The sequence below is a fragment of the Symphalangus syndactylus genome, chromosome 21, assembly GCF_028878055.3.
Source record: "Symphalangus syndactylus isolate Jambi chromosome 21, NHGRI_mSymSyn1-v2.1_pri, whole genome shotgun sequence".
Classification (NCBI taxonomy): Eukaryota; Metazoa; Chordata; class Mammalia; order Primates; family Hylobatidae; genus Symphalangus; species Symphalangus syndactylus.
In genome coordinates this window covers 52,471,808-52,484,569 of record NC_072443.2, presented here as the reverse complement: position 1 = coordinate 52,484,569, position 12,762 = coordinate 52,471,808, and the positions used below count along the sequence as shown (strand labels likewise).

Here is a 12,762-nt window from a genome sequence, read left to right as displayed (position 1 = left end):
TTGGTGACAAAAACACTTTGATCATGGCTCAGCCACTTACCAGCAAGTTACCTGCTTTCTCTGAGTCTCACTTTCCTCCTCTGTGAAATGGGGGTGATTACTCCTACCTCAGAGTGTTGTTTTAAGGATCACAGGAGCTGACGTGTGTAAACTGCTTAGCACAGTGGGACCCAGAGGGTGCTGGTGTGGAGGCAGCAGCTGCTTCCCGAAGCCACATGTGTGGGCCGCTCCATTATACCCATGACGTAGCCTATGGTCATCGACAGAGAACGGGTCAGCTCAGCAGGCCAGTTGTATGTCTGGTTTTGCCAGAAAATAATAGCATAAGATTATTTATTGTAAACCCAGCATAATTATTTTTGGTAATCATCTTCAATTTCAAATTAGGCCATAGATCATGTATACCTTATTAGTAAATATTGGTTGGCTAGTAACCCAGTAAGATTCTAGAAATATTCTGTGTCTGGGAGTGAACTCTTATTTTAAAAGGATAGTATTGCATAGCGGAGGGGCCCCACTTAGCCCAACAGAACTGGTTTGGATGCTGGTTCCCCAACGTATTTTCTAAGAGACCTTGGATTATTGTGTCAGAACTCTGAGCCTCAGTTTCCCCATCTGTAATGTGGAGATGACAGCAACCACACAAGGTTAAGGATGAAATTACATTAGCGCATGTTTGGGACTGGCTGTTGGGGAGCACAAACATTCCCTTACACCGTTCCACTCTTAACTCAACCAGGACTCTTAACTCAGGGGGCTTGTGTCTGCTGGGGACATTTGGCAGCGTGTGGAGGCATTTTGGTTGACGCAACTGAGAGTGGGGTGCCACTGGCATCTAGTAAGATACTGTTAAACATGCCACAATGCACGGGACTGTCCCCTGAGCAAAGAATGGTCTGCCCCAACTGTCGGCAGTGTGGAGGCTGTGAGCCCCCAGCCTGGAATTCTGTTCTGGTGTATGTCTCCCTGACTCTGATGATTTGAGCACTTTTTTTTTGCAATGGGGATTCTTTCTACCTTGAGTAGTCTTTTTTTTTTTTTTTTTTTGAGACGGAGTTTTGCTCTTGTTGCCCAGGCTAGAGTGCAATGGCACGATCTCAGCTCACAGCAACCTCTGCCTCCCCGGTTCAAGCGATTCTCCTGGCTTAGCCTTCCTGAGTAGCTGGGAATATAGGCATGCACTACCATGTCCGGCTGATTTTGTATTTTTAGTAGAGACAGGCTTTCTCCATTTTGGTCAGGCTGGTCTCGAACTCTCGACCTCAGGTGATCCACCCGCCTCGGCCTCCCAAGGTGCTGGGATTATAGGCGTGAGCCACCGTACCTGGCCTATCCCTTGGGTCGTCTTTTATGTGAAAAGGCTCACAAAATTATAGAACACAGGCATAATGGGTGACAGCTTTCATGAATCAGCTTTGTTAAAGAGGATCTTGCGGGAGTGTGAGGGCTGCCCCTAGGAGCTGTGCACTGCACACCTGGCCCGTGACTTGTTTTAGAAGGGCTTACTCTTTCTGAATGTGAGCGACTTGGCTTTTACATGCCCTAGAAATACATTTACAGGCATGTTGAAAGGAATAGACTGATCTTTTTGAGCACCATCTCATACATCATCTTTCTTAATCCTTTAACCCCAAGGTAGGTGGTATCCATCCCCATTTCGCAGATGAAATTGAGCCTCGGAGACTCTAGCTTATCACATGACAAAGAGTCAGATCTGGGATTCAAACCCAGATCAATCCTGCCTCCAAAACTTGAGGTGATTTTTTTTCCCCCCTACCTAGTACATCTCTGACTGGTGAAATACATGGATCACTTTTATAGAAAAAGCATTCTGAGCTGGGCGTGGTGGCTCACGCCTGTAATCCCTGCACTTTGGGAGGCCAAGGTGGGTGGATCACGAGGTCAGGAGATCGAGAACAGCCTGGCTAACATGGTGAAACCCCGTCTCTACTAAAAATACAAAAAATTAGCTGGGCGTGTTGTCAGGCACCTGTAGTCCCAGCTACTTGGGAGGCTGAGTCAGAAGAATGGCGTGAACCCAGGAGGCATAGCTTGCAGTGAGCTGAGACCATGCCACTGTACTCCAGCCTGGGCAACAGAGCAAGACTGTCTCAAAAAAAAAAAAAAAAAAAAAAAAGCAAGCATTCTGACAGCTCTGACAGCTACCTATATGCCTTGCAATGGCTCAATTCACCCACCCTTTTTGCGAGGTGCATTAGTGCAAAACCACCCTGGTGGGAGGTGTGCACGCTTGTATTTGGCTCAGATGTGCCAGTTGTGTTCTACATGAATATCTGTGCTTTCCTCATCAAATCACAACAGGTGAAGCAACCCACTGAGTACCAAATGTACACACTGGCATGATATATCCTTGGTGGAAGAACTGCCTGGAGCACTCCATCCAGTAGCCTTCCTGCAGCGATGGCCAGGCTCTCTGCTGACCCATACAGGAGCCCATAGCCACATGAGGGTACTGGGCATTTGGAATGTGGCTTGTGTGGGGAAGGAAGTATATTTTATATTTTATTTAATTTTAATTAGTTACAATTCAAGTAGTTACCTATGGCCCATAGCTACCATACTGGATAGCACAGGTCTAGAACGTTGGTTTTCAAGTTACCTGGAGAGCTTTTAAACCTCCCATTGTGGAGGCCACACCCCAGACCAATTAAATCAAACTGTATGTGTGGCACCCACACATAGGTGTTCTTATTGTGTCCTAGATGATTCAGGAAATGCTTATATTACTTCTTAAAAGATGTCATCAAGATTAAATCACACAAATTCAATTCTAGAGAATTTATGGGACCTCAGTTTGAGAAACTAGCATGGGTCATGCTGCCTGTGTTTTCCAATTCTTTTTTTTTTTTTAATTAAAGTTTTCCCTTTCGGGTCGTGATTTTATCATTGGCTCATCTCAGGTTGCTTGATCCCTCTGTGCTTGTCTTGGGGCTGTCGGGAGGAAAGGTCTAATGCTGGGTGTAATTTCCCCCCAGGATGGCAAACTGTCATGAGTCGTGGCAGTGAGAAGTCTGCCAACATTTTAGATTGCCTTTTGACTTTAAAAACAGAAGTTCCGATCATGACCGAGGAGCAAAAGCAGGATTTAAATCCCCTGACCATAAAGATAAAGTGTGCTTCCTGCCTTCCGTCACAGCCTGTACCCATTCAGGAACTAGAGGTAAGAATGAGCTGGATGCATGGAGTTTAGAGCTCCTCCCCTTCCACCCACCTGCCCGTCACATGCCATCTCTAGTCCTCCCGATGGCCCCACATGACAAATGTGGTCATCACCTGCATTTTACCATTTAGGATCCCACAGTGAGATACAAAAAAGATGGGGTTCCTGGGATTAGGTGTGACCAATCCTGAGGTCTCCTACTACACCGCAGGTGCTCTTCACATGCAGGTCATGTGAAGCCCCCAGGCTTCCCTGTTCCCGTGGCGGTTGCCAGCGGGATGCTCGCTCATTGTGAACCAACCAGGTTCAGCACTGCTGTTTATTCTGTGAGTTCCTTGTTCCCTCTTCTGGTTGGATCCCTGCCTCCTGAATTCTCTCCCTTTATTTGCTGTCTGGTTTTGCTGGAGTGCATCCTTCAGTAGCTTCTCGGGAAAAGGTCAATGGGAGATTTATTTTTGAGATCTCATATGTCTGCAGATATATTTTTTCTACCTTTTTTTATCCTTACACATGACTGGTAGTTTGGCTGCGTATAGAATTCTAGGCTAAAAATCGTTTGTCTTCAGAGTTTTGAAGGCATTGTTCCATCTTTTATTTTCATTGAAGTTGAACCTTTGTATGCAACCTGTTTTTTGTTTCTCCAAATGCTTATAAAATCTTTTTTGTCTTCTTTTTTATTTTATTTATTTATTTATTTGAGGCAGAATTTCGCTCTTGTTGCCCAGGCTGGAGTGCAGGGGTGCAATCTCGGCTCACTGCAACCTCCACCTCCTGGGTTCAAGCGATTCTTCTGCCTCAGCCTCCCGAGTAGCTGGGATTACAGGCATGTGCCACCACGCCCAGCTAATTTTGTATTTTTAGTAGAGACAGGGTTTCTCCATGTTGGTCAATCTGGTCTCAAACTCCCGACCTCAGGTGATCCACCTGCCTTGGCCTCCCAAAGTGTTGGGATTACAGGTGTCAGCCACCGCACCCAACCTTGTCTCCTTTTTAAAAAAAATTTTTTTTTGAGACAGGGTCTCACTCCACTGCCCTGTCTGGAGTGCAGTGGTGCGATCATAGCTTACTGCAGCCTCAACCTCCTGAACTCAGGTGATCCTCCTGCCTTAGCCTCCCTAGTAGCTGAGACTGCAGGTGCATGCCACCACACCCAGCTAATTTTTGTATTTTTTGTAGAGACAGGGTTTTGCCATGTTGCCCAGGCTGGTCCTTAACTCTTGGGATCAAGTGATCCTCCTGCCTTGGCCTCCCAAAGTGCTAGGATTACAGGTGTAAGCCACAGTGCCAGCCCTTTTTGTCTTCTGAAACTGCTTAATTGTGTGTCTTAGTGTGACTATGTCCATATACATATGTCATACTTTTACTTTAAAATATAGATTCACAGAAAATTGCAAAGACAGTACAGAGAGGTCCCATGTATCCTTTATCCAATTTCCTCAGTAATTAGGTTTTCATAACTATAGCACGGTATCAAAATCAGCACATTGACATGGGTCTAATGTGTATATAGGTCTAATGTGCCATTTTATTGTACATGTATGTAACTGTCACAGCACTTGAGATATAGAAATATTCTATCATCACAAAGATCTCCTTCATGCTACCCTTTTATACAACCCCCTAACACCCACCATCCCTAACCACTAATTTTCTATCTCTAAACTTTTGTCAATTTGAAAATGTTATTGTTAAGAATTGAATTGTGTTCCCCCCAAAAAATGGAATGTTGAACTCCTAACACCCAGTATCTCAGAATGTGATTTTATTTGGAAAGAGGGTCTTTGCAGAGGTAATCAAGTTGAAATAAGGTCATTAGGGTATCCTTATGAAAAGGGGAAAATTGGACCCAGAGACAGACACACATAGAGGGAAAACTATGCAAAGTGACACATGGAGAATGCCACGTGGAAAGTGGATGCTGCCACATGCCAGGGGACATCTGGAGCCACCAGAATCTGGAAGAGGCAAGGAAGGACCTTCCTGAGCACCTTCCGAGGAAACGTGGCCCTGCCAACAGCTTAATTTCTGACTTCTAGCCTCAGAACGGGGAGACAATAAATTTCTGTTATTTTAAGCCCTCCCCCCCAGTTTATGGCGCTTCGTAGGAAACTGGCGTGGTTATATAAATGAAAACATCCAGTGTGTGACCTTTTGAGACTGGCCTTCTCCCCCACTCCAGGATAATGCCCTTGCATGTAGTTTGGTCATGTTTCTTTATTTACTCTGCCTTTTAATTGATGTATTTAGACCATTATATTTAGAGTAAATGTTGATATATTAGAGCTTAAGTCTACCATTTTAATTTTTGTTTTCTGTCCGTTCCTTCTGTTTTTTTGTTTGTCTTGGTTTTTATTCCTGCTTTCTTGACCAATTTTTAGAATTCCATTTTATCTGTAGTATTTTTGAATTTATATCTCTTGGTATAGATTTTTAGTGGCACTCTGGGTATTATATTTAACAGATAACATAACTTTTCACAATCTCTTGGTATCAATATTTTACCAGTTTGAGTGAAATATAGAAACTTTACCTCCCTTCAAACCCCTTTAGTTTTCCTAAATATTTCCTCTACATAGATTGATAACCACATAAGATGATGTTATACTTTTTGCTTCAACTGTCAAACATAACCTAGAAAACTCAAGGGTTGACGGAAAGTGTATTTGTTTACCCATGGTTCTACTTATTCCATTATCCTTTCTTCCTTTCTAATGTTCCAAGACTTCTTTTGTCATTTCCTTTGTGTTTCAAGAACTTCCTTTAGCCTTTCTTGTAGGATAAATCTGCTGAAAACAAATTCTTTTAGTTGTTCTTTGTCTCAGGGTGTTTTTATTTTCCTTCATTCTGGGAGGATAGTTTTACTGGATATAGAATGGGGTTGATTTTTTTTTTTTTTTTTTTTTTTTTTGGAGACAGAGTCTGGCTCTGTCACCCAGGCTGGAGTGCAGTGGCGTGATCTCGGCTCACTGCAACCTCTGCCTCCTGGGTTCAAGTGATTCTCCTACCTCAGCCTCCTGAGTAGCTGGGATTATGGGCGCAAACCACCATGCCTGGCTAATTTTTGTATTTTTAGTAGAGACGGGATTTCACCATGTTAGCCAGGCTAGTGTCAAACTCCTGACTTCAGGTGATGCATGCACCTCAGCCTCCCAAAGTGCTGGGATTACAGGTGTGAGCCACTGTGCCTGGCCGGATTTTTTAACACTTGAAAAATGTTATACCACTTTCTTCTTACCACTACAGTTTCTGATGGGAAATTTGCTGTCATTCAAATTACTTTTTTTCCCTATAAGTAAGGTGGCATTTATCTCTTGTACCTTTCAAGATTTTCTTTCTTTGCCATTAATTTACAGAAGTTTGACTATGACATGTCTTGGTGTGGATTTCTTTGTGTTTATCTTATTTGGGGTTCTCTCAGCTCTTCGAATCTATAGGCTTATGTATTTTGCCAAATTTGAGAAAATTTTAGCCATTGTTTATTAGAATACTTTTCAGCACCACCTTTTTTCTCCTCTCCTTCTGAAACTCCAATGACATGAATATTAGTTCCTTTGTTTTAGTCCCACAGGGCCCTGAAGTTCTGATTTTGATTTTTTTGTCTTTTTTCCCCTGTGTTGTTCAGATTGGGTAATTTCTTTTTTTCTTTCTTTTTATTTTCTTGAGACAGTGTCTTGCTCTGTCGCCCGGGCTGTAATGCAGTGGCGCGATCTCGGCTCACTGCAAGCTCCGCCTCTGGGTTCATGCCATTCTCCTACCTCAGCCTCCTGAGTAGCTGGGACTACAGGCGCCCACCACCACGCCCGCCCAGCTAATTGTTTGTATTTTTAGTAGAGACTGGGTTTCACCATGTTAGCCAGGCTGGTCTCGATCTCCTGACCTCATGATCCACCTGCCTCGGCCTCCCAAAGTGCTGGGATTACAGGCGTGAGCCACCACACCCGGCCCAGATTGGGTATTTCTATTTCTATTGTTTTATCTTCAGGTTTACAGATTCTTTCCTCTGTACATTCCATTCTGCATTGAATCCATCGAGTTTTTTTATTGCAGTTATTGTATTTTTCAGTTCTAAGATTTCCATTTTTGTTTCGTTTTGTTTTGTTTTGGTTTTTGAGTTGGAGTCTCACTCTGTCGCCCAGTGCAATGGTGCCATCTTGGCCCACTGCAACCTCTGCCTCCCAGGTTCAAGCAGTTCTCCACCTCAGCCTCCCAAGTAGCTGGGATTACAGGCACCTGTTAACATGCCTAGCTAATTTTTGTATTTTTAGTAGATATGGGGTTTCACTATCTTGGTCAGGCTGGTCTTGAACTCCTGACCTTGTGATCCACACCCTTGGCCTCCCAAAGTGCTGGGTTTACAGGTGTGAGCCACCGCACCCAGGCTGTTTACTTTCTTTTTAAGAGATGGGGTCTTGTCTTGCTCTGTCACCCAGGCTGGAGTACAATGGCACTGTCATGGCTCACTGCAGCCTTGAACTCCTGAGCTCAAGTGACCCTGCCACCTCAGCCCCCCGAGCAGCTGGGACTAAAGGCATGCACCACCACACCTTGATTATTCTTTTTATCTCCTGTTTCTTTGCTGAGAAACTATTTTTTTCATTTGTTTCAAGCATGTTCATTACTGCTTCAAATTCCTTGTCAGATAATTCCAAGATCTGTATCATCTCAGTGTTGGTGTCTGTTCATTGGTTTTTCCCATTCAAGTTGATTTTTCTGGTATGACAAGTGATTTTTTAAAAATTCTATCTTGGATATATTGAGTATTACATTATGAGACTGGATCTTATTTAAATCTTATGTTTAAGCTGGGCGCTGGAGAATCACTTGAACCCAGGAGTTTAAGACCAGCCTGGGCAACACAGTGTGATCCCTTCTTAATTTTTTTTTTTAATTAGCTAGATGTGGTGGCATACACCTGTAGCCCAGCTATTCAGGAGGCTGGAGTGGGAGGATGGTTTGAGCCCAGGAGGCTGAGGCTGCAGTGAGCTATGATTGCACCACTGCACTCCAGCCTGGATGACAGAGACCCTGTCTCTCAAAAAAAAAAAAAAAAAAAAAAAAAAGAAAAAAATTGTATGTGTAGCAGGCCTTCTCAACACCAAACTGCATGTGTAGCAGGCCTGTGGAGGGGGAGATGAGAGAGTTACCATCTCAATACTGCCAGGTGAGACTCCAGGTTCCCCACTTGGCCACTGTACCCTGTGGGTAGGGATATCTTGTTACTGCTCTTGTGGACTTCACTGACACATGATGGGAGGCTTCATTTCCATTGAGTGTTGGGGAAAGTCCTGGCTCCCCACCAGGTCTTTTCTGACACCACCCCAGTGAGGTAAGGAGCACCAAGTTAAAGTCAGTGAGGTTAGAAATCCAGGCTTCCCATGCAGCCTTTGTTTCTGGGGTGGGGCATGACTTTTTCCATGGTGTGTGTCTGGGGTAGGGAGGTTATTTGCCTAAAAGTTTCCTGTTCTGCTGAGTTGTCCCTTTCTTGGTCTTTGATATAGAGAAAGCAGACTTTTCTTGGGGTTTTTTCTGCCTACTCTCACTGGTATTTCTGGATACTGCCTTCTCTAGCACCCAGTCCAGAATATATGAGGGAAATAGAAGACCCAGGGTCTCATGTTCCCTAAACACCTTTTCTGTACTTTTCAAAGTCTTTGTACGTTTTGTTTTATATACAACCTGCAGAGTTTTAAAGCTGTACTTAGTAGAACTAGAAGTGTGTCTATTCCATCTTGATCCAGAACAGGAACTCTGTAAGTGTATTTTTACCCATGAAGCTGGGGATTCAGTGGGCCATTTCAACCTAGAAGCCCATGTCCTTCAGCACTGGGAAATTGTCTTAAATTATTTCACTGATTATTTCTTCATTTTTTTCCCCTCTCTTTTTGGGACTCTGTTAGCTAGATGCTGACTCTCCTGGGCTTTCCTTTTTTTTTTTTTTTTCTAAGATGGAGTCTCGCTCTGTCACCCAGGCTGGAGTGCAGTGGCACGATCTCAGCTCACTGCAACCTCCGCCTCCCAGATTGAAGCAATTCTCCTGCCTCACCTTCCTGAGCAGCTGGAATTACAGGTGCCTGGCACCACACCCGGCTATCTTCTACTTGTTTTTATTGTTCTTTCTCTCCTAATTGATCCTTTTTCTAGGAAATGTTCAGAAAAGAGTGAACAGAGTGGGCCTGAGACTACCGTCCTTAAAAAGTCCTGTTTGCAGAGTTGACCCAGGCTGGTATATGGGAACTTGCATTTTGAGAGGGTTCCCCACACTTCCTGTTAAGAATGGGTCACTGTGCCTAAATGGCTTTTACAAACAGTATTGTTTGTGCTGAATGCCTGCTTTCCCTTTAGGAGGCTGAGATTTTCATACATGCTAGGCAGGGGGTGCTATGTGACCAGGCCTCAGCAAAAGCCCTAGGCAGTGAGTCCCTCGTGGGCTTCCCCAGTGGACAGCACTTCACACGTTGCTGCACTGCATCGGGGAGGAGTTGAGCGGCCCCTGTGTGTATCCCCTGGGAGAGGGCTTCAGCAGCTTGTGCCTGCCCCCTTTGTTGTTGGCTTTGTCTCTTTTGCTGTAATAAATCACAGGCACAAGTGTGCTGCACCCATGCTGAGTTCTGTGAGTTCTCCTAGCGAATCACTGAACTCGAGGGTGTCGGGGGCCCAGGACACAGCACTTCCAGCTTGCTTCATGGGCACTGTCATCACGTGTGTAGTCTGCTTCCTTTAGGTTGATCTTCCTGTTTGTTTCACTCCACCTTCCATGTCAGATGTTTTCCTCCACTGTCTGTTAATCCCCTGGCCCATTGCTCATGGCTGAGAGAGCACAGACCTAAAAGGCGAGCTTTGGGTGCATGGTGGGCTTCTCAGCTCTGAGCTTCACCATTGGGTGACGTGAGTGGGGCGTTGGTGGGAACCCCTGGGTTCTACAGGGCTTTCCTACTTCCCTGCCTGGGGGGTCAGGGTCTAGCCTGCTGCATTCTGAATGCCCACAGACAGGAGCTGGGAATTTGCACTAAGCAGTGAGCATTTGGTCACCTAATCTCCCTGTTTGGGAACGGCTCAGATGCCCTCAACTATCCCCTATTCCAGAGACCCTCTGTTATTTTATTTTTTTTAAACAATTTTTTCTGCAGTAAAATTGATGTTTATCTTTTGGTGTATAGGTCTATAAATTTAAAATTATGTATAGATCAGGCCAGGTGTGGTGGCTCACACCTGTAATCCCAGCATTTTGGGAGGCTGAGGCGGGTGGATCATTTCAGGTCAGGAGTTTCAGACCAGCCTGGCCAACGTGGGGGAAACTCCGTCTCTACTAAAAATACAAAAATCAGCTGAGCGTGGTGGCGCGTGCCTGTGATCCCAGCTCCTCAGGAGGCTGAAGCAGGAGAATTGCTTGAGCCTGGGAGGCAGAGGTTGCCGTGAGCCAAGATCGCGCCATTGCACTCCAGCCTGGGCGATGAGAGAGAAACTCTGTCTCAAAAAAATAAAAATAAAAATAAAATCACGTATAGATCAGTATTATCACCACTACAGTTAGGATACAGTTCTGTCACCCCAGACCCCTCCTTTGTACTTGCCCTTCATAATCACTTTTGCTTCACACACATAACCTCTGACGGCCACTGATGTGTTATGACTATAGTTTTAACTCTGGAAGAATGTCATATAAATGGGGCTGTGTGTTTTGCAGCATCATGCAGCTATAACCTTTGATTCAGCAGCTAACAATGTGCATGGCATCTCTACTCAAGGTAATGCCTTTCAGATTCATCCAAGTGGCTGCATCTATCAGTAGTTCTTTCCTTTTCATTGCTGAGTAGTATTCCATCACAAGGATGTACCACAGTTTGTTTGTGCACTCATGAAAGGACATTTAGGTTGCTTCTAGTTTTTGGTAATTATGAATAGAGCTGCTTAAAAACAGTGTACACGTTTTTATAGGAACATACGTTTTCAGTTCTTTAGGGTAAATGCCAACAAATGAAATTGCTAGGCTATATGTTAAGTATATGCCTGACTATGAAAAACTGCCCACCATTTTCCAGTGTGGCTAGATCACTGCATTCTCATCAGCAGTGAACAAGGGTTCTAGTTGCTCCCTACCCTCTCCAGAATGTGGTATTGTCAGTATTTTAATTTTAGCCATTCTAAGAAGTTTGTATTTTTTTTTTTTTTTTTTGAGACAGAGTCTTTCTCTGTCCCCCAGGCTGGAGTGCAGTGGCGCGATCTCGGCTCACCACAACCTCCACCTCCTGGGTTCACGCCATTCTCCTGCCTCAGCCTCCCGAGTAGCTGGGACCACAGGCGCCCGCCAACACGCCCGGCTAATTTTTTGTATTTTTTAGTAGAGACGGAGTTTCACTGTGTTAGCCAGGATGGTCTCGATCTCCTGACCTCGTGATCCACCCGCCTCGGCCTCCCAAAGTGCTGGGATTACAGGCTTGAGCCACCGCGCCCGGCCCAGAAGTTTGTATTTTTATCACATCATGGTTTTAATTTGTAGTTCCCTGATGGATAATGATGTTGAGCATCTTTTGATGTGTTTATTTGCCATTTTACATCCCATTTGGTGAAATTTCTGCTCAAATTTTTGCTCATTTTTCAATTGGGTTGTTTACTGTCTTACTGCTGAGTTTTGGGAGTTTTAAAAAATATATATTCTAGGCTGGGCACAGTGGCTCACGCCTGTAATCCCAACACTTTGGGAGGCTGAGGCGGGCGGATCACTTGAGGTCAGGAGTTCAAGACCAGCCTGGCCAACATGGTGAAACCCCATCTCTTCTAAAAACACAAAAATTAGCCAGGCCTGGTGGCGCGTGCCTGTAATCCCAGCTACTCAGGAGGCTGAGGCAGGAGAATTGCTTGAACCGGGGAAGTGGTGGTTGCAGTGAGCTGAGATTGAGCCACTGTACTCTAGCCTGGGCAATGGAGCGAGACCCTGTCTCAGGGAAAAAAAAAAAAAAAATTCTGGGATGGGCACGGTGGCTCACGCCTGTTATCCTAGCAATTTGGGAGGCTGAGGCAGGAGGATCACTTGAGCTCAGGAGTTCAAGACCAGCCTGGGCAACATGGTAAAACCCTGTCTCTACCAAAAAAAAAAAAAAAAAAGGAAAGAAAAGAAAAATTAGTGGGGCATGGTAGCACACACCTGTAGTCCCAGCTACTAGGGAGGCTGGGGTGGGAGGATCAGCTGAGCCCAGGGAGGTTGGGGCTGCAGTGAGCCATGAGTGCACCACCGCACTCCAGCCGGGGCAACAGAGCAAGACCCTGTCTCACCACAAATTACATATATATATATATATATATATATATAAAATAAATGTGTGTTTACACACACATTCTGGATTTAAGTCCGTTGTTGGATATATCATTTGCTAATATTTTCTCCCAGTCTGTAGTTTGTTTTTTCATTCTCTTTTATTTTTAACCCAATCTGTGACAAGCACATCTTTTCATTCTCTTTACAGTGTCTTTTGCAGAGCAAAAATTTTAATTTTGATGAAGTCCAAATTATACATTTTTTTTCATGTATGCATCGTGTTTCTGTGTCACATCTAAGAACTCTTTGCCTAACCCCTGGTCAGAAG

At 44.5% G+C, this 12,762-nt stretch overlaps 1 protein-coding gene across 9 annotated transcripts in view; it reads left to right on the top strand.

The window, feature by feature from the left end:
* Nucleotides 1-12,762, top strand: part of CFAP92 (cilia and flagella associated protein 92 (putative)) — a 108,808-nt gene that overhangs the window by 63,443 nt on the left and 32,603 nt on the right. For all 9 annotated transcript variants that reach the window (XR_010118489.1, XR_008653450.2, XM_055259062.2 and 6 more), the window contains one exon: nt 2,997-3,181. Coding sequence is in view for 7 of the 9 variants with exons in the window: in XM_055259062.2 (XP_055115037.2) it covers nt 2,997-3,181 (185 nt within the window). In the remaining 2 variants the exon portion in view is untranslated. The remainder of the gene's footprint in view (nt 1-2,996; nt 3,182-12,762) is intronic.